The 22411-nt window shown below is 35.1% G+C and overlaps 1 protein-coding gene across 1 annotated transcript; it reads left to right on the top strand.

The window, feature by feature from the left end:
* Positions 1-8984: 8984 nt before the first annotated feature.
* LOC119639239 (pancreas transcription factor 1 subunit alpha) lies at positions 8985-21823 on the top strand (the record flags this gene model as incomplete). The annotated part of the gene is made up of 3 exons (XM_038036522.1): positions 8985-9175; positions 11379-11686; positions 21558-21823. Coding segments are annotated over exons 1-3 (765 nt in total), but the record flags the coding sequence as incomplete, so codon positions are not given.
* Between the last annotated feature and the right edge of the window lie 588 nt (positions 21824-22411).

Below are 22411 nucleotides of genomic sequence, written 5' to 3'. Positions count from 1 at the left end.
ACGTAACATTTATTAACTAAGCCGACTATGCAAGTCACTATCTCCTCATTAACTCCGTTTTAAATATCACCACTCTGTACGCAGAGAAGACATAACATACGTGATTGGTTACATTAAAAAAAAGAAAAAAAAAAGTTAGGTTAAGCGGTCACAAAGAGAGAGAGAAAGAGAGAGGGAGAAAGAGAAACAAAAGAAAAATAATAAGAAAAGAAATAGGAGACACAAATGGAACAAACTCGGCCTTCAATATATAATTGAAAGCCCTTAGTTAATAAAAACAAGTAAAAGCATTATAGTCAGGTAAGGAGGGTGTTAGATAGATAACCTACCCCACTTCGCCGAATGCAGTTATTCAATCGTTTTGATAATAGTACACCAAAGGTTACACATTATTTCCATGCAAGGGCATACTTTCCATGAGAGCCGGCATATCAGAGGAATCCTTATATGCGGTAGTATCCAAACAATACATCTATGTTGTTCAAATTCGCTAAGGCTGATTTCTATGTCAATTTAGTATTATGAACTATCACCATGAAGTTATACCATTTCAATATATAAAGATTCGGTTTACCTAATAATGGTTGCGAGCGGGCTGGAAAACTTGCCTCAGGTGAAACGAATTTTTCATACCAATTTAGAGCGTCCAAATGCTGTTACAGAGTGAGTTTTGTCGCAAAATTTTAAATATTGCAATTTATTTTCATACAACGACTTTTCGAAATAGAGCGTTATAAGGGGAGTGGTTGTAAAAATGAATTGATTCGAACCGATTTCAACAGCGGTCTTCCTTGAAAATTGCGACGTGTAGCTTGAAGATAAATTTACACATATAGACACGGACAGACGGACAGAAAAGGCTAAGATTAGAGAATGTTTCTGAATGAAAAAAGATGGGTATATCCTACGCCCTTCTTCGAAATTAATTCAAGTTTTCCTGTATTTAGATTTTGAGAAGATCTTGGATTTGGCTTGTGATAACAACGTAGAATGCTGTCTGGCGTTTTTTTGAACTAGATAATGGGAACATCGTATAGGTTCGTCAATAGTGGCGACATTTATACGTCATACTAGGAACCTCATCGACCTGATTTATGATTAGAAAGCTGTAAAAAGTAAGTATGCTTTCATTCGGATTGATGGGAAAATTTACATGGTCGACCATACGAATTTCATTATTAAGCATATAGAAAGGTATTAAAAATCTTAGATTAAATGAACTGAGGCATAAATTTTGAAGAGGTTTATGAAATTAATGTCAATAGAAAAGTTTGTTTTTTTTTCAGATAAAATCCGTACAGATCTTAAGAGTGCGATAAGCTTATTTGATCTTTAACTGTCTAAAAAAAAAAAAAAAAATAAAAATAAAAAAATTCAAAATCGTTTTCATAAAGAGCGTTTGTTATTGTTTGTGTACATCAACCCTAGTCTCTGGCTCTGGCTCTGGCGTTTTGCTTATTACCCTCGTTCGCGTGTATTTGCGCGAGAGTACCTTATGAGTAAAAAGCAATTGTCTGTTATGATATCATAAGTTGAGAATAATAACGTTATAAGGGGCGCAAGGGAATGAGTACGCAATTCATGTAGGAATTATGTTATTATTCTACTCTACTCTATATATATATATATATATATATATATATATACTCCATATATATGTCTATATATATGTATGTATGTAAAAAGGTTTTTTTTTTTAATTTTTTTATTTTTTCTTCAATTTAATGAAAAAGTGGGCGGTCATGCTTGATTGTCTATTATAATGTGATTATAATCATATACAACAAAATATGTTTTATTTTTTTGTGGTTAAAAAAATTTTTATATTTTTATTTCTTTCAAATTAATTTAAGTTTTCTTCTTAACTTTTATATAAAAAATATTTTTTTACTAATTATAGTTTAAAATCAAAAATTTACTTACATCACCTGCCGCGGAACAACTAACTATTTTTTTATTAATTTTGTTTATACAGCTGCAATTAGGAAGACACTCTCACACTTAACCATACATGGGCAAACACACAATCAAAAATAACAAATTGTTTATTATGGCAACGTTAGTAGATTTTGTTTTTACAGTTAGATAGAAGAAAAAAAAAAAAAAATAACAAAAACAAAAAACATATTATAATAATTCACACAGAAAAGAACAACAACGAGAACATGTTTATATTAAACCCTCATGATGAGTCGGCAAATACACATGCATACCTACAGATATTTGCTTATGGCGAAAGCACAAAAAAAAACGTGACGTACAAGTGAGGAAATTATATTCGGCTGAAGTCGAATCCCTTACACGCCTCTAGATTGCCTAAGTGTAAGGGATGAAAACCTCAGGAAAATATATGAAATTTCAATACTTATAGTATTGGATGGGCGTGGTCGTTTTTTTTTTTTTACAATAAAATCGCAAGTATTTGTCGGGAAATTTTTAACCGTTATATCTATTAAAGCTTAAGTATAAAGAGTAAAAGACGTTAGTTTGTTTTGCTTTGAAGCCTTCTCTCTGTCTGTATTGCACAGTCGGTGTGTTCTTTAACAAATTTATACCATTTTCAGTACCGACGGTTAGGCTATTCAAATTGAAAATCAAAATCTTACTTATTATGATAAGAAAAGAGCTTACCAAAGATATTACAAAAACGGACGGAGGGACATATCTGAATTGATTTAGAAGTCGAACAGTAGATTAAAAATATGTTTGCTCTAAGAACTCTATGAGATCTACTTCTAGTTATTCATGGCGAGGATGGAAGGGGGTCAACACCGGGCACCATGCGTGTGAGGCTTCGATGGGATCATTTAATACGTTTGCGTGTGTGTGTATGTGGCATTCCACTCAAAAAGTAGTCAAAGCCTCATTTAATGTCATACTATATACGTTGTGGGAACATGTCTGAACCAGTTCAGAATTTGATCAGTAGATGAAGAATATATATGCTCTATAGACCTCGTTTGGCCTTCTTTTAGTTGTAAACGTTTTGATGAATGGAATGCACCACCAGTCCCGCGGTGGAGAGCACACAAAAACGGAAACCGTACACATATAAAGGCTTTGAAAGAATCGTTAAATACTCACCGGCATGGCTGGTGTATGACATTCAACTAAACAAATGGTCATATATACATATCGTACGAATATATCCGAATCAATTAAAAGTTTAATCGTTACATCAAGAATATATATGCTTTAGTTTTCTAGATGCCAAACTTTTGGCGTTGAACTAAATACACCAGCAATCTCGGAGTGGAGGCACTCAAAAAGTAAAACGGAAACCATGTTCATAGAGAGGCTTTGATCGAACCATTTAATGCTCAGCAGCGCTCGCTAGTGCATGACATTCCACTAGAAAATTAATTGAAATCCAACTTAACCGTTATATCGAAAACTTGTCATATTATACTTGCAGCACATTGTACATATTTTAATTCATATTTCTATGCGATTTGTAACAAGAAATTATAGTCGATTTCCTTATTTATTCATTTAAACTACGGGACTACATTTTAGGTTTAATTTCTATTAAACAAAGTAAGTTAAGGAAAAGATGACAGGCGGTATCTGTCAAAGTTAAGCGGAAAAAAATTAATTTGAAATATTTGTGGAATGACATAGTGAAAATAAACAGGTAAGGCCGACTATTAAATACTCTATATCACATTATGTAACATGATTCTTATTTTTCTATATAAGGGCTTATTTCCATCTGCGTATTTATGGGGAATCGGTTGCAAAGTGCAACGTAATGTGGTACAAGTTGAAGCCTTACATAGGGCAGGATCCAAAAATAGACGTATATGGTCCCAATTTTGTGAAATTACTGTTATGGGTCGATTTCCATCACCATATATTAATACTTGCACTTTTCTGCTCTACAAAGTATCAATTTTCGTGAAGATCCTTATTTTGGTAAGATTCAAAAAATAGGTCGAGATGATCCAAGTTTGGTACAGTTAATTTTTTTATGTTAAATAACTATTATGATATCATTTATATCATAAAGGGTTGAAAATTGTACTTTTTGGCGCTAGAACTTCAGTTTTCGCTATATGAGAGGGAATTCAAAAATTGCCCCAGCCGGTTAAAAGTTGTCATACCAATTTAGAATGCCGAAATACTACTATTACTAATACTTAGCCACTTTTGTCAAAAAATTTTGAAAATTTTCGTATCGAGAAAACGGACCGATGCGAGTCATCATTCGTCACTGTGTCAAAGCAGGTCAGTGTTCTAATTTCCTTAAAATATTTCGAAAATTGGCAGACAGACAAACGGATGTATGGGCGGACTGACAGGCTTAGATCAATTCAGAATCGTTTTTCGGGTAATAGAAAGTGGGTCTATCTCAACTCTGCACATAATTAATGCAGCTGATATCACAAGCGGCGTAGGATATAACAAAGATAGTGCATCTGATCTGATTAATTATCAAGTTCACTAAGAAGCAAATACTTAAAATAGAACAGTAGCGCTAATCTGTTTTCCTAAGAATCGACATCAGTAACTCACTAGATAGACTCTATCCGTGGCTCGCTTGCGTGGAGTATGTAATTCCAAATCATAACAAAACTTCATTCACACAATATACTGATTATTAATGATATCGTGTCTAGTCCAAATTATTTTCATAACGATTTGAGAATTTGTTATACGAAACAGCCCAAATTGTGGACTCACCTTGGTTGGCTTTTAACTGTGTCCGTTGACATTGAAGACATGTGAGTTTCTAAACTGAAAGTTCAGTACAACTTAGGAAACAGAGTAAAAGAATTCCCGGGTTTCTCTTCTATTGAATCAAACCATCAAGTGCAAGGTCTAGGGCAAAAGTGAACCCATAATAAACCAATAGGTATTGCTTAAAACCAATCCCAGTTATTGATCAAAGAATTATCTCTTTCTTCCCTTTCATAGCTACTGTTGCTCTACAACCGTTCTATATAACGGTTTTTTTTTTTCTAATTTTATTTTATTTATTTACAGAAAGTATTATTTATATATTTTTTCTTTCTCTATTCAAGGTTTTAAAGAAAATTTCACCAAACTATGCAACAAACAATTCATTAATCAGTTTTTAAAAAACAAACACACAGCGTTGAAAACATCGAACAGAATGTTGAAATTCTGAGTAAGATTAATGATTTTTATCATATTTCTCAATTATTTACTTCATTAACCCTTTGAGATGCGACAGACCATAAAACCGTAAAAAGTTTTCAACAGTGCCGCTACGGTTTTTAAAGAATGATATTTCGTCAAAGTCGTTATGCTTTTTCGCGGCTTTAGGGTATTAAGAGCCTTTGAGTGTTAGAGCTAAAGAGAAATGTGATGGCTTTGCCCGGTGATGAGGTAAAGCAAATTCATTTTGATGTAAAGCTGCCTTTCAAGATATTTTAGGGAAATATCCGAGTCAACGGTTAGAGGCAGTGATAACAATTTCCTCCTTTAGCTGCCTCGAATGCTAATCTGCTTTTCACCATCATTTGTTATGTAATGAATAGCGATTAAATTAAAGTTTTATTCGCATTGGATCTGATGAGTGCCATAAGATATGATCCTGTAAAAGATTTGCATATTTCGCGAGCGCCAGAGGAAATCTGTTTGCTTAAGCAGATGTTAAGGGCTACCAATATACCCTTGCTACGGCTTAGTACAATTTCTAATGATTAAATGCTATACCACTTTGCGACGGCGAGGAGAAACCAAAGCCCACTGACAAACGACATTCATAATCGTCTTTTCACCCCTTACGTGATCTCTTGACTAGGGATTGAGTCAAAGTTCGTAGAACAGCCGAACTTTCGCAGGGACTCATTAAGCACGTTTACTTGTTAACTAGCCCGCAGTACTACATAAACTGCAAGCATATCAGTTTCTCAAGGAATAAAAAATTGGTTTTTTGCTCATTGCTGATAAAGGTACAAAAATTTTAATGCATATTCTATGGGTGACGCCGCAGCGCCTGTACAAAAATGAAAAATTTGACCACGCCTACTCAATGTTATAACGTGTGCAAAATTTAATTTTTTTTCAAAACCAACTTCAAAAACCCCACAAACTACTCAAATTCTTGATCAATTTCAAATTTGGAATTCACCTAAACATTTTCGTCCATCCGATTGCGCACCTATGGAGTGATTGTGGTAAACATTCTCCCGTTAGCGAAAATGAAGATATCGCCTAAAAATTTGGGAGGGAGCTTGACTGTTCACAGCACACGCCTAATGGACAAAAACTTTTGTTTTGAAAAAAGGAAAGTAAGCCGCGCCCATGAAAATTTACTTCTTTTATATTTTTTGTCTTTTTAGGATAACGCTCATTGAGGTATAAACGATTCGGTCACGACCGAATACTATTTTCTTACTTATAACCGCGAAAGTGAACACGCAAACCTTAAAATATATAGGCTATCTTGGCTGGAAATCGTCACTTTGGCAAGACTATCTATGACTTCAATACACATAAGATAGACAAGAGAAATAGTCGAGCAACCTGTCCAAACCCAACGAGCAAAAGTTTGACACGGATTTTGGGCTGTCAAAATAACTTAGTCGCACGTTTTCGCAAATAATTGATGATCGAAACCTTCGCAAACGAGATTATCTTATAGCTCTAAGCTACTGGGATGTAAAACGCTTGCATGTTAAAACCTGCTAAACAGCTTGTTAAACAATGGTCCTGTTGAGCATGCTTTCTGTCGAAAGACTCTCTAAGATCTTAGCAAAAATGTTTAATCTTTCTAGGCAATGAAAATATTTTACAAATCTATATAATATTTACTTTGGCAAAGGAAAGATGTCATAACAAAAGCGTAGCCCTATCTCCCAGGTCTCAATTTTCAAGAACATGAACAAGGTACATTTCCCTATTTAACATTTAAATATTAAACTTTCTATGACTTGTAATAGAACTCCACTCTCCACTTTAATCTCTTAGAAATATTCAGCTCACAGTATACAGAGACTTGATATATAAGTATTTTATATTAAATTTAACGATAAAAACAAATTTAATAATATTAAACTCATTAAAACGAAATTAAAACATAATGAAAGTCTATAAAGGAAAATATTATCAAAAAAAAGGCATCAAGAAAATTTTCAAAAAAAAAACAAATAAATAAATAAACAAATAAGAAAATTATATTCGGTCGTGAGTGAATCTTTTATACCCATCACCGTTATTCTAAACCGACAAAAAAAAGAAGAAAAGAAAGTGTATTTTCTAAATGCTCTATAATATGGAGTGGAAGCGGCTAAGGTTTCCTTTTTCAAAATAAAAGCGTATGTCGCATAGCTGTGTGGGCGTTGTAGGCGCGACTTGTGAAAAGTTTGGCCCCCTCTCAAATTAGTAAGTGATATCTTCATTTTCGATAACGCTAGAATGTTTATCACGAATACTACACAGTTGCGTAGATAGACATATGGACGGACATATCTAAGTGCATTCGAAATTTTAACTTGGCCAAGATTTTGTATATTTTATGGGAGAAAAAAAATCAAATTTTGCTATTCTATAATGCTGAGTAGGCGGGGTCAATTTTTTCCATTTTTCTACAGAGACTGGAGCAACGCCTATAGAATTTTAATGCATTTGTCCGCTATAGTTTATGAGTAACGAGCAAAACACCAAATTTTTATTCATTTTGAAAAACAGAGGTGTTCACAGTTTCCTTGGTGCTGTGGGCGTATCCTCCGACCAATTCGGCTCATTTTCAATACCAATCTGCGTGCAAGAACTATCAATATTTTTGCCAAATTTAAAATCGTTAGCTTTATTTTTGCAGCCAGGAGAATGTATACAACAGACGGACAGACGGACGTGTTTAAATCAATTTCGTATTAAATGCTGATCAAGATTATATATATGCTGTGGGGTCTCTAATGTTTCCTTATGGGCGTTGCAAACATTTTGACAAAATGAATACGCTCCTCATCCTCCGATGATGGGTATACTAAAAGGTTCTTCACAACAAACAACAAGAAAAAAAATAAAAAAACAAAAAAGGAAAAGAAGAAAATCTACAAAGAAGGCAAACGAGATTTATACGGCAACGAAACATATGATTGGTTAGTTGATATGATAAGCGCCACCCATTCAATGTAAAACTGACGCCATATAGAAATCCTTGCTTAGATTGCATGAACACGTTATAACAACCCTTCTTATAGCAGCAGCGATTAGGTTTTGGTTGGAAGGGATGTATTGGTTTACTTTTGCTCTTCGCTTTAAGATTACATTTTACATTGAAACTCGAACGGTTAACGGCGGAAGTTAAAAGCGCAACCATTACATTGTTTAACCGGCAATTAACAAGTGTTGTGACATATTATAAATAATCACAAAAGAAAAAAGAAAAAAATAATATATATATATATATATATATATGTATATAAAGAAAATATCATTAAAAAAAAATTAAAGCGAAAAATTTGTAAATAAAGAACGTGCGCCGATTAAGTGTTAACACGTTTCACGAATTAAGCCACACTTGCGGACAAAAAAAAAAAAAAAACTTAGATCAACATTTTTTTCCAATTACTTTACTCGCCCTCCCCTTGCTAAAGCTAAACTTTTATCTTATCTTTCGCTCAAGTGCATATATATTACGTAGGAAATGGAAAACCGATTAATAATAAAAATCGATAATTATTTGTAATAACGAATGAAAAGAAAAAAAAAAAAATAGTTCATGTAACAACTTATGTAAATCCGTTTTCTAACAAGTTAAACATATCAGTATTAGTGGACCCTTAAGTTGCTTTCTGTCATATCATTTCAACACTTGTTGTTCAATTGAAGACACGTGCCGCGCCGCATATAACATCTAAGCGCTATTAACTGCTTTGAATAGTGCAAGCGTCGGAAGTCAATTACTTTCCTTTTTTATCGGTTTATGCGGTTTTTTTAAGAAATTTATTTTTTTTCGTTGCTGTTGTTGTCGTTGTAAACCATTATCCGCAAAATTTGATTGTATCGCAATGTTTTCTATGGATAATTTTGATTTGGAATCAACAATGGCTCGTCATTTTTTCGAAGGTTCTCAAGCTACAAACGGTTCATCGTCTTCTGGTTCGGAATTTTTCTTCGGCGATGATAACAGCTCGGATAGCGATGATGATGATGCCTATAGCAGTGGCTTTAATAGCGATCAAGAGAATAATGAAAAAACGTAAGTGTGAAGAAAAAAGTAAAAAAATTATATTCGGTCACGATCGAATCATCGTCTATACTCAGGACAGTAATCCTAAAAAGAAAAGAGAAATGTTAAATTTTCCTACTTTATTCTGTTGAATGGGCGCGGCTTATTTTTTCTGCTTCAGAATAAAAGTGGAAATTTTTGCTTTAAAAGTGACAAACAAAAATCACGGAAAGCAAAAATGTTCATAGCTTCTGTTACGTAGGCATGGGGGCGTAGTAGGCATGTGCCTTGTAAAGTTTTGACTATTTTCAAATTCTTTTGGAAATTTGTAGGCGATATCTTTATTTTTACGAACGGGTGAATATTCCGCGTACAGATGGACAGGTGGACAGATGGACATTCCTACGTGCATTCCGAATATGAAGAGTTTATATACTTCATGATATATGGTTTTGCGAAGCTTTCTTCTCTGCGCTGTAGAGGTTTTGAAAAACTGAATAGATGCGGGCGACTTTTGTAAAGGTACTGCAGAATCCTCCAGAGAATATACCAAATCAATACATGTAATGAGCAAAAAACCAACTTTTTATTCCTCTCGAAAAACAGAAGTGTCCGCACTTCATTTATTACTGTGGGCATTTCGTTCGAGTGAAATGCTCTCTCAATAAAGGCCTAATACTTACCGATCGGGATACTTACTATGATAGTCGGCTTAAGCCGAACATAATTTCTCTGCTGTTCAGTTTTTGCTACCACCACTGCCAAGCCTTTACAGAAGGTGCAAGGCTGACTTGAAAAGCTTGAATGCCTCTGTCAAGATATTAAGAGTTTGAGATGAGGTCTTTGATGTTGATTGCGAATACAGAATTATAAATTTTCCATCTGCCATCTTGGAATAGTTTAACTGCCAAAGTTGACGTACATGGTCCCAATTTCCAGTGCGGCACACCGCACCATCTATTTTTCTATCGATAATGGTATAACACCTAGAGATGCAGCACGCACCTCTCCGGCTGCAATTGCTCCCGTTGTGTCTCCAAACATTTCCTTCTGACCACTACTGCGTTACATGAAACAAAGAAAAAAAATCGGCGCTTGCCGAGATGGCCATGAGTTCTTTTGGAGACCTTTTTTTACCGCATCAATGGGCCTAAAGCAACTTTCAGTAAAGATGTAAAGTGGAGGGAATCTTCTGTACGCACTCGTACTGTTATGAGAATCTGCGAACTACTAGCTTTGGTAGATGGACTTTTTTATTTTTCTCTTCGATGAAATGAAAATCTTTAGCGTATAATTAGAGGCATTATGGGACTATAGATTTAAAACGGACATTTTGGACTGCAAATCGTTGTTATGCCAGTTGACGGATTATGCGGATGGCATATGACTCGGTCTTTCTAAATCGATAAAATTTCTTTAGATGTATATATATATATACATATATATATTCTAAATGATCAGTAACTGAAGGCGCATTTCCTACGCCTATAAATACGTTGATATTCAGAAAGCATTATAGCTAGGGGAAGACATATTATATCTGTCTACAAAGATTGAACCGATATTCTTAGGTAGAAAAGGCTCTATAAAGCATTATATATACGTATTCTTGGTCGCCCCGTAAACCATTCTACATTTAATTGTTTCCCAGTCGTTCGTCATAGGATATTTTATGGTAGCGTCGGCGTCAGATAATTTTTGGTCCCTTATGTTCGTTCTGCCGTTTCTTATAGGGACTTCCACGTTCTTTGTCGTGCAAAACTCAGAAGGGCTTGTGATCGACCAGCTTTATTAAACCGATCATTTCCTGAATCGATATAGGTCTGGCCATAAATCTCTCCGTTTGTCGGTCTGTCCTGTGTTCAACCTACAGCTAGCAATTTTGAAGATTTTTTGATGAAATTTATTACATCGACATGTTTTCGCCCAAGGTCGAACTTTTTCGACTATTTTCCCTATAAGGCCTTATTTCAGGAAGTCCTTATATAAATAATTGTAGAATGATGTAGAGTACTTAATGATAGATCGTGGCCCACTATAACTTTTTCACTAATTTGCGTGTGAAACTATCGTGACCTTTAGCTTTGCATTGTTTGATAGTAAGCGATTTTATTGGAAAAATAAATGCACCTGAGAAAAATTATCACAGACCAGAAGGAAATTTGAGAGTCGACAGAGTTTATTTTAAAAATTTGGATTGTTTTAAAACCAATTTCTTAATCTTATATTATAGTCGTTCGCATAAGCCGCGACGTTTAAAGTGCGCCTCGCAAGTGGCGCAACAACGTCAGGCAGCAAATTTGCGTGAACGTCGTCGTATGCAAAGTATTAACGAGGCATTTGAGGGTCTACGTTCGCATATACCGACTCTACCCTACGAGAAACGTTTGAGTAAAGTCGACACATTAAAATTGGCCATCAGTTACATTACATTCCTAAGTGAAATGGTGAAAAAAGATAAAAATGATAACGAGCCCGGCTTGACTGTGCAGCGTAACTATCAGAAGGAACCTCCTAAGAAAATCATCTTGAAGGATCGCAGTAAGTAATAAACATTCTCTTATAAATTAATTGGTTTCTTTTTCTTAACTAAAATCAGATATTTGTTATACCCTACGCCACTTTTAGTGCAAGAGTATATTAACTTTGTTCGGATGAAAGCAACGCGCAGAAGGGCTTTAGAGAGATCCACCTTTTGTTGTACCATTCAATTCAGAATCACTTTCTCATACTTTTCTGTTCATCCATCCGTCTGTCCCCTTTGCAAGCTTGTGTTTATCCTACAGGTAACAATTTTTCATACATTTTAATAAAACTTGGTAAACTGAAGATTTTTGGACCAAAGAAGAACTTTGTTGAAAACTATTCTGATCGGACCACTCTTTTCTCCCCTCTCCCGCATAAAAGCTTTCTTTTGAAAAGCCCTCGCTAGAAGAACTGTGTCAAATGAAGTGGTATAGGGTATCTGATGGTGGGCTGCGGTCCACTGTAGTGTTTTATCATGCTTGAAGAAAACAATTCGTAATAAAATTGGAAATTTAGAGTATAATGGCAGTGATAGCTTCTTGAAATCATCTCTTAAGTTTTAATTATTCATTAGGATCTAAATAAAGAAAATAACGATATTACTTCAAGTAGTTCCTTCTGATAGAATTTTTTATGAGGCATGGGTGCTCAGTGTATCGTTACCTATTGATCTAAGTGATTTTTGAATGGAACGAGGCAATTTTGTATAAAACATACCAATGGCCGAAGCTTTGCGAACAACATTTTTTGATCTGTTCCATAGACATGTTAAGGTGACGGTAATTATTTTGAGATTGATTTTACCCGACTAGAATTGGTTCTTCTACTTGGCGTTGAGTTCCGTTTTGATAAATTTATGAATTCGTCATTATTTCCCAATTTGGTATATTCCGACAAAGGCTGTGCAGCGAAAGTTAGCCGTAGTTGGCTTGATTGACGTCCGTTATGTCAATACTGCCTCTTCGTTCACTTGAAAATCTATAGCAAGATAAGTCTTACCGGAAACATTCTGACGTCCTACGTAATCGGATAATCTTTGATGTTTTCTATTCGTTCTGGCTGCGATTGTACCTAAGATGCAAAAAAAACCTTACACAAGCACATAAGCCGGAGGTTTCGATAAGATGATCCACTGTCGTCAATATGCTTTTACTGATTTTTCAAAAGGCATAGTTTAGTACATAAGAGGACTATATCTAGTTGACATGCCCTGCTTCTATACCCAGGATGGCATCATATCTTATCATAATATAATTTCATACCATTGGCAGGTGGCCGAACTAATGTCCGATCGGTGAATTTCCTTTCTAACTATTATCGCATTCACATTTTTTTTAGAAAATGGTTTTTGTGGAAAGGAATTGTATTTGATAAAAAAAAATATCCTAGTGAACCATTAAAGAAAAACTTTCGAACCAGGGCACATTTCAACGACGATTGCCTACGAAAAAATTTCTTTGTTCTGAGATTGATTGACTATACAGCGGAGCGAATCGCTCAACTTGGAAACGTCGGTTAGGCAATTCTCTCGTAATTTGAGATAAAATTTCCTACCACCTGCTCCGCTCATAATTATTTTTCTTCGCCTATTGCCTATGTCTCTACGTGCAGTTGCACGTCCGTCCTCATACTGCTTTTTACATAACACACGGCATAAAGTACAAATGTCCCTAAGTGTTTAACGTGGATACCTGCCGTAAATAACCGCGAATTCTTGTGGAGATACGTATATAATCGTATCTCCCCCCCTGCCAGTAAAACATAAGTACATAAAGTACAATATCATGTCCTGATTTGTCACTATTGTTCTCGGTCTGTCATTAATGTCGCATTAATGTCGCTCGCTACGATGTATCGATTTTCATGGCTTCTCAGTAATCTACGTCTGTTCTTTACGAGATTTTGATTTTCAGTGCCTGAATGGTATCTCGATGGCTTTCCGATCTCAAAGTAAACACAATACCCCCGCTGGCTAGGGCAGTTCACTTCCTAGTAACAACACTAGTTCTGAGGTCTGGACTAGCTATGGCCGCAGAAATAAATTCTAAAGCTAAAGTCTTTAAGCACCAGTATCTAACTCTATCGGTTTTATTACAAACTCTACCCCATGGATTTGCTAATCGGGCGTTCCTATCTCAAGTTCAACAATAATAACAATTTGATTTTCTTACCACATTAATTACTTTAAATAATTGGTCACCAAAGTCACGGCAAATACTTTTAAATTTATTGCATATTTTCTGAATAAATTTAAGAGAAGAGTTTAGGAAAAAAATATTTACAAATCCCTGTGGACCAGTTTTTCAAAAGCTTAAGTGAAAGCTTTGCCGACATTTATTATATAGTGATGCTTAGAGTTGATATCCTATAATCAAATTTTTCATAGCTTTTTCACTTTGCCGCGCTGCATCCTTTCGCATGCTCGCTATTCATACGTTTTTTATAGAAAAGTTATTAACCAAAAAACCGTAACAAATCGGTTTTCTTTTTTGCTTCGAATTTTTTTTTATTAGCAACGTAAAACGTATAAGCGAATCCCTAACTGCAACAAATTGAGCCATACATATATATATATAATTCAGTCGGTGTACGCACACGCTATAATGCGTTGCTCACCCTTCCTTCGTTTGCTGTCTATAGAGGATGGAAAAGTGTGAAAATTCTAATTAGTTACAGGCACATGGAATCTGTCTATCTAGAAGCTATAGTGTAATCGTATATATATATATATATGGCAAAAAAACAACCACAATTGATACCAACCGCAGCAGTGCTGACAATAACAATAGCAACAATAATAACAATATTTAGTCTTAGTATCATTTTAAACACCCTTGAATTGAAATCATTAAGATAAAGATCTTCAAAAGAGAAAACCATAAAGATCCATATGTTCATCTATTAATTTAGCATCCAGTAGCCTTAGCCAGCTTGTCGTAGTAGTTGCTAACGTCAGCACTGATGATTGAGTATGATATTGCGTGATTTTATGAATAATTTTTGTATTGTTTTGCAAAAAAAAAAAAAAACAGAAGAAGAAAGTGTACAGACATACACGTCGGCAGCTCTTTTCTCTCTCCTCCCTTTTTGGCCATCATAATGAGTATACAATTTACTTATGGTCATATTTAATTATATACATATTCATATAATAACTAGCCAGTTATGAAAGGTGTGCAGATGGTGTATGTAGGTATGTATGTAGAATCAAATATATCAAATATGCACACGTTCTTGTAAAGCCCTTGTAAACAGATTTCTTTTTCTTTTCTTAAAAGTACTCTTTCAACTGCACTTCTTACCCACATCTCATGTCTGAACTCGTGGCAGAAATACTTGACTGCTCAATTGCGAGATCAAGGGAGAAGATACCTTTAATTTTGCGAGCAAAGACGATTCTACGCAAATTAGTATGTTTGCCTTCCGATTGTTCCCGTACAAAGGTTCACTTTTTATGAGAATCCTTGTATAGCAACCAGCGCTAGCAAAATATACCGTCCAAACTGTGTACAATAAATTTTTATGTGAGGACCGATTCTCTCATTGCAAAACACTATGGGCTATATATACTACATACATATATATATATATATACATATATGAAATGCTAGATGTATAAAAAATTCTTTCCGCTAAAATTGCTTGCTTCATAATATATACCTGACGGGTTCAAAGTTTAAACTAAAGATAACTTGAATATTGAGGTTTGAACAGCGTAACTTTCAGATATTTACAAGCTGTCCTTTAGTGTATATCAAAATTTAAAGCCATTAATGTCATTTGGGAAACAAGATTTTCTCTGTCAACCTGGAAAAATATGCAGCCGAAGCTACGAAAATGATTAGTTAGTTTGAGCTGGATAAGTTAGCTTATGGAGAAGACAGTGAGCTACGAAACCGATAGAAAGTAATAAGCGAGAATTCAGGCAGATTCCTTGAAAGCGATGAAATTCGCATAAGTCCGTCCGTCTCAAACGAACGGATGGAATGTTTGCGTACCCCGCATATGGTCCAGATCTTGGCCTTTTCGGTTTACCATCCGTTTCAGAACAATGCAGCTATATTTAGCAGATCAGCGGGGTTTACAGAAGTTGGACATGTCCGAAAATAGCTTGATGGCTACTTCGCTTCTAAACCGGCAAGTCTCTACAGTGAGGGCACCCATCAACTATCCGGTGAATGGCAAAAGACAATAGGTAATTATGTTTAGGTTTGGAACAAGTTTATAAAAAATTGAATCCCATCCGAAAACTGAACGAATTTAGAATTGATGTTCAGGTGCAGTATATATTTAGTTGATCAAATTCAGAAGAGTTTTAAAGTTTCAGAGGCGTCATTTCAGGAATAAAATTTCCTTCACGGCTTAGATAATTGCGAAGAGTGTACATAGTAGATCAGATTCAACGAAATTAGGTAGCTCTGAGAAACAATATAAGTTATCCACACCAAATAGAGCCGCGCAGTCGTTTCTTAAAAAAGCTTGGCTGAGAAAGCAGTGAAGAAGATTCAGAAATGGTTTAAACGCCATTTCTCCATAAAGGAGTAAAGTCCTTGGCCTAGATGACGGAGAAGAAGTGGAAGAAGTAGAAAAGCTTAGAAAGGATGGGAAGAATATATCTAATGGATCAGACTCGTTGCTTCTTAACAAAAGACAAAACTGTTTAGAGTTGACGTAACTATGAGTTGATAACATTGAACGGAGACTCGAAATCGTTTCTTAAAAAAGAATGCCTTCGAAGTCAGTGAAGAATGCATGTAATAGATAACATTAAGGAAAAGTTCAAAGCCGTTTCTCCATGAAAAGTCACACCGAATGAACACTCGAAGCCGTTTCTTGAAAAGGATTTCCTAGAAAAGCACGGTGAAGAATGTACTTAGCAGAAGAAGTAGAAGAGTTTATAAGCATGGGAATAGCTTGCGGTTGAAGTAGCTCAGAGGAGTCGGAAGAATGCATCTAATAGGTTAGACTAAGAAGGGCCTCGAAGCAGTTTCTTAATCAAAAAAAAAGAAAAATTGTTTAGGGTTGCAGTAGCAATGAGAAATTTATTTAATTGACCGGACTGAATGAAGCTTCGAATTCATTTATTAAAAAAGGATCCCTAAGGAGGCTGTAAAGAATGCACATAACGTTAAGATAAAGTTTAGACGGATTTCGTCGTAAAGAAATCTCAATAATGATCTAGATGACGGTGAAGAAGGCACTTAGTAGAAGAAATAGCAGAGCTTATAAAGATGGCAACCGCTTACGGTGGAAGAAGCTCTCAGAAACAAATTTAGTTGACCAGACTGAACAGAACAGAGTCTCGCAGTCGCTTCTTAAGAAAGAATGGCTTCGAAGGCAGTGGAGAACCCATGTAATAGATAACATTTAGAAAAAGTTCAACGCTGCTTCTCCATAAAGAACCAGACTGAAGAAAATCTCGAAGTCGCTTCTTAAAAAGAGTCCATGAGGAGGCTGTGAAGAGCGCCTAGAAAGTTCTAATAAATACTAAACCGATTTCTCCCTAAAAAAATACCTTTAAAGGTCTAGACGGCGATGAAGAATATATTTCGTAGAAGAAGCAGAAAAGCTTGAAAGAGTGGAAAGAATTCGTCTACTAGATCAAACTGAATGGAGGATCGAAACCGTTTCCTAAGAAGGAGGCGAACATTCCAAAAACGTTTGAAACAAAAGAACTATCGTTAATGGCGTAGACCATTGCAAAGACTGTGTATAACAAGGCGACTTCAGAAGAAGCTCAGAACTATTTTTTCGTGAAAATGTGTTTATAACATTTCCCCGACTGTGAAGCAAGGTAAGAGGCTTAAAGCAGATTAGTTATGGCTTGTGACAATTTGAGAAATGCGTTCAGTAAAATGTAGTCCCATAGGAGACTCTCTATAGCTTCCTGATTAGTCTTTCAGTTTACTTTTTTCTATCACAACGACATCGATAAGTGTTTAATTGCGCGGAGTTTCTACTAAAACAAGTCCGACGTTGTAATTGAAATTTCTCTTAAAGTAAAAGCTTTAAAATAATAAAAATGTTACAATTGTTTGTTATCTCTTTGTGTTGTTATTGCTTTCTAATGCATACAATTACATACTATTGTGGGAATTCTTTTATACTCTAACAGCTGTAGACTGTAATGTAATAACAAGTTTGTAAAGCAACAAGAACAGATAGTAAATAATATTACAGAATATTCGTAGGAAGGTGTAAAAAAAAGAAAAAAAGGAAAAGGAAAAAAAAAGAAGGCAAGAGTATTCCATGTAAACATTTTGCTCCACATTAAAACGATAAGACTAGGATTAGGAGCACGCCTGGCAATAATTCACAGCAACTAGACAATAACTACAAAAAAAATCATGATGATGATGATGATGATGATGATGACAATGCTAATGATACTTAATAGATTCATTTAAACACAATTCTTACTGGAAAAATTTGTTTTACTTACAAAAAGGTCCGGGAAAATGACCAGAAAAAATATATGCAAACACTCCTCCCCTTCAATCCATCCCCCTTTTGCAATGAAAAGCACTATATAAATATTGTAAGCATTTCACACCCGCATTTTCAAGAGCATTCTTAACAAATTACCCGATACAAGGAACAAACAAGTGGAAGAACGATTTTCAACACCCACCAGAGGGGGTCTGCTACTCTTTTTTTTTCTGCGATGATAATAACTGCTTTCTGATTGGAAGCTGAGTGACAACAGTTCGTTTGTGAGTGCGTGCGATAAAAAAAAAGGAAAAAAAGAAAACAAGAAAAGGCAACATAGGTTATGTGTGTTGTGTTAACACACAATTAAGGCTCAGCATGCAGCTGCAATAACAACCCAAAGGATTTTATAGCAACAACTATCAAGCGTAACATCCCTTTTCGTTTATTTTTTTTTTTTTTTAAACTAACGCAAATAAATCCCTTTTTTTTGTAACGCACTTAAAACGTCATTTTAAAACTGCCTGTTCGATCTCGGTCGGTCTGTCTGTCCGTTCTTTTTTACTCTTCTACCACTAATGGCATTGTAATGTAGACTTTTAATGTTTTCTCAAGTGTTTTGTATTTAATATTAAATTAAAATCCAAGATATTGAGGTAAAATAGAAGACTCTCTATGGCTTAAGTCGAATCTTAGACACTTAAAATACAACAACTGTTAGCATTTATTTTTAAACAACCCTTTGCAAGACATTGGCTTATTTGCATATCTGAACTTGAATATTTACCTAGGCAGAGGGAGTGGGAGAAGTTCGTGAAAAAGTCGAGTAAATTTATTTATTCAAACACACGGCATAGGTCAAGCCGATATACGTTTGCAGTAAGTAGATAATTACAGTAATGCATATGTATATAGAAATATATGGTCTTACCATTAGCCGCACAACTTAAAACAACTTCCCATCCAATAATGCAAAAGATGCATGGCGATCAAGAAGTACATGGAAAGTCCCCGGCAATGTTAACTCATCCCCAGCTCACTCGAGCCTATCCAAGTAGTAATCATATATACGCACAGCGTAGTACTACAATCACGCACTTTAGGTAATAATTAAAGTCAAGTGAAAAAAATTCATATTTTCTCATCTTCCGCTTTCCACCTTAAAAAGAAGTCCCTAGTACTTCAGATGAATCTGATATAATGACATTCCACCTCATCCTTTCCCCAAAATTCAGCATAATATTGTTCTCAAAACCTTTTCTTGTGACTTGGGTGGGCGTAGCATAAGCAATTTCTTTTTTCGACCAAAATATGTCCAATAATGTTGTGCTTGGATTCCAAGGCCACTGCAGTGCCTTGCCCAGATGACCCCTTATTACTTGTTCCACCTTAAGCTTAAGTAACTTCTTTCGAATCCCAAAATTTTCATCGTGAATCTGTACGGCTACACCTTCCACATACGTTCACAGCAAAAGTTCTCTAAAGCAAAGTACAGATCTCAGTGATTTCAAGCTCTTTAACATCATGAAATTTCGATGGCGCTAACGCGGTCGCTGGGATAAAGCAAGGACGGAATAATTATCTTGTCGTCCCAATTTGTTTCTAACAAACTTCACAATTGAAAATATTGGAGTCATGTAAGGCTAAACTGAAGACAAAGCAATCTACATACCTGATTAGTCGGGTTTCATTGAAGCCATGACTACATCTGTAGCCGGCAGGTTTTATAGATCGTCGAGGCTAAAATTCTATAGCGTTTGCTAACTAAATTAAAATAATAATCCCACAGTTAGCTGGGTAAACCAACTTTTTGAATGTTCTCCTAACTTCTTGCTGTACATAGATCTTCAAAGCAAAAAATCCGACAACGAGGTAATATCTAGCGGACCCAATTTCAGCCAAGTTCCTGGCGGTTCTTGCAATGGGCAAAGTGTATAGATCTTTGAAGAAAAAATCTGACAGTGTCTTGTCAGTGCGGTAAAAGTGCAGTCGAGCAAATATCTAGAAGGATCGATCTCTCGAAGGTCTCGGTGGCTACTGCAATGGTCAAAGTGTATAGATTGTCTTGAAGAAAAATTTTGAATCATTTAAGAAACAGTAGACATATAAGTAAACTAACTTTATGGAAGTCTTTACCAAGCCTTTTATACTTTTGGAGACCTGCTGATTTTTCCTAGATGTTGATTGTGTCTTTAAAGTTTCGAAAGAATAATCCCATAAGGTTTCCTTGCTAAAGTAAAGTAAAGGAAACACTGTGCATATACAGTGTCTTGACTGCTTCTGATAGTACCTAGCTTTATAGGCTATCAAAGGAAGAATTCTCCAGTCATTTGTTGCTAAAGTAAAAGAAGAAAACAAGCAGACGCCTAGGTAAACCGATTTAACCAGTGTCTTGAAAAGTTTTTATACAATTTTGTTGCTTGAGAAGAAGAGGAAGAGAACAGACATATATATGAATTTGAATTTTGACGATTTCGGTAAAAGTCAGTCTTATAACGTACGTAATTACTATCTGTAGGTCCAAGTTTCTGATGCCAAGTTTCATAACCTTAGTTTCGTTGGTTCACAGTGAAACTAAATTTTTTAGTGGGAGATCAAAAGCCATCTTTCAATTGCCTTTCTTACAACAACAGGATAATGTTTGTTCTTCTGAGCTGGTCAGACAATGCACTTTGTAAGGGAAAGGCGCAATATTCTTGTCGAGAAGAAAAATGTCGGGCTCGCGTACATCTATCTACTTTGCAGTTTCTTCAAGCCGTCAAAGCCTTCCCGAACCCATAGCAAGTGTCGTTGATTGAAGCCTTTACTCTGGAAGAATTATCCTCGGTCAATAGGTACCAAGCTCAATTAAGTTCGCTATGGAAATCTCTTTATAAGCCAACTTTCCCCTTCAGAGGATTACGAAAGATTCAAAGATTTATATCGTAGAGAGTTCGTGAGTTAGTTATGATAACTAAAAAGGCCCCGCTTCACAACTGAGTTGATTAGTAAAATGCTTAGGCCAAGTCCATCTATTCGAAATCTCTCCTCTGCTGTTTCCTCTGAATTTGTTTTAGCTTTCATTTCCGTTGGAAAATATGCTCCCGGTGTCTGCCATTCTCTCTCTCTATCTTAATTTCTAATCAGTCCTTAGAACTGAATAAACCAATGTTCTGCACTAAGCCTTAGTAACATGAATGCATTTTATGTGATGATTAGTGATCAGCGCGGCAAACGTTAGTTTGTGCATAACATGCTTATGATTCGTGAGTAACGTAAAAAGGGGTAAGAAACGCTAAGCGACAGTGTTATCGTTTTTTTTTTTTCATTGTTTGTAAAGGTAATTTTAATTAAAAAACTGTTCATTTTTTCCTTTTTTTTTTTTTTTTAAGTCGTCTTAATATTTTCTTAAGGATTAATTCGAGAAAATCTTGAATTGAATTGAATTGAATTTTTTTGTATTTGCTATTTCAAACAGCTTGTGGTGTTACTCATTCTTTATCGTGGTATCGTCGCGGTGATCGTTATCCAGGCAGTAAACTTTATGCACGCACCTGGACTCCAGAGGATCCACGTTGTCATATTAGTCATGGGCAACAACAAAATGCCCAGCAACAACAACAGCAACAACAACAAATTCAATTAAATAATCTCAACAACAATAATAATAGCATTAGACAATTCCCCAATGATTCGAATCATTCCAATCAATCGGATAATGAAACAACAATTAATAATAGCAGCATCAATAACAACAACAATAGTAATAATAATAATAATAATAATAATAATAACAACAACAACAACGGCATCAGCAGCTCTAGCAATGGCAATTGCCATCCGGATAGTAGCTCTACTCATACGAATTGTCACGATTTGTACAATGAATTGCATCCCAATGGTCTTTAAAGTGTGTTCCGCAAGTTTTCATCATCAGAGTGCAATCAAAACTCAGCAAAAAGAAAGAGGAAAGTGTTTTCTAGTCACACAAGAAACTAAACTCCACTCTAGTCATTTATTAATTAATTAATATAATTAAAATAAATTATTGAAAAAAAAAAAAACTCAAGAAATTATTAGTCAACGTAGCGCATAAGACAAAAAACTCTGTTCTGTGGTATTTTCTTTTCAGTTCAAATTAAAAATTTTCTCTCTCATTTAATTAAATTTTTTTTTTCTTTTTTAATTATTTTAATATATATAATAAATAAAATAAAATAAATTTGAAAAAACTCACATTTAATTATCGGCAAATTTTAATAACAAAGAAACTAATAATGACCGCAATTAAAAATACACTATGCTGGACCTGCCCGTCACACAGCCTGTTAT

This window comes from Glossina fuscipes, unplaced genomic scaffold (genome assembly GCF_014805625.2).
Source record: "Glossina fuscipes isolate IAEA_lab_2018 unplaced genomic scaffold, Yale_Gfus_2 112, whole genome shotgun sequence".
Lineage (NCBI taxonomy): Eukaryota > Metazoa > Arthropoda > Insecta > Diptera > Glossinidae > Glossina > Glossina fuscipes.
The sequence above is the reverse complement of the archived record's forward strand: the minus strand, read 5'-3'. Positions and strand labels throughout refer to the sequence as shown.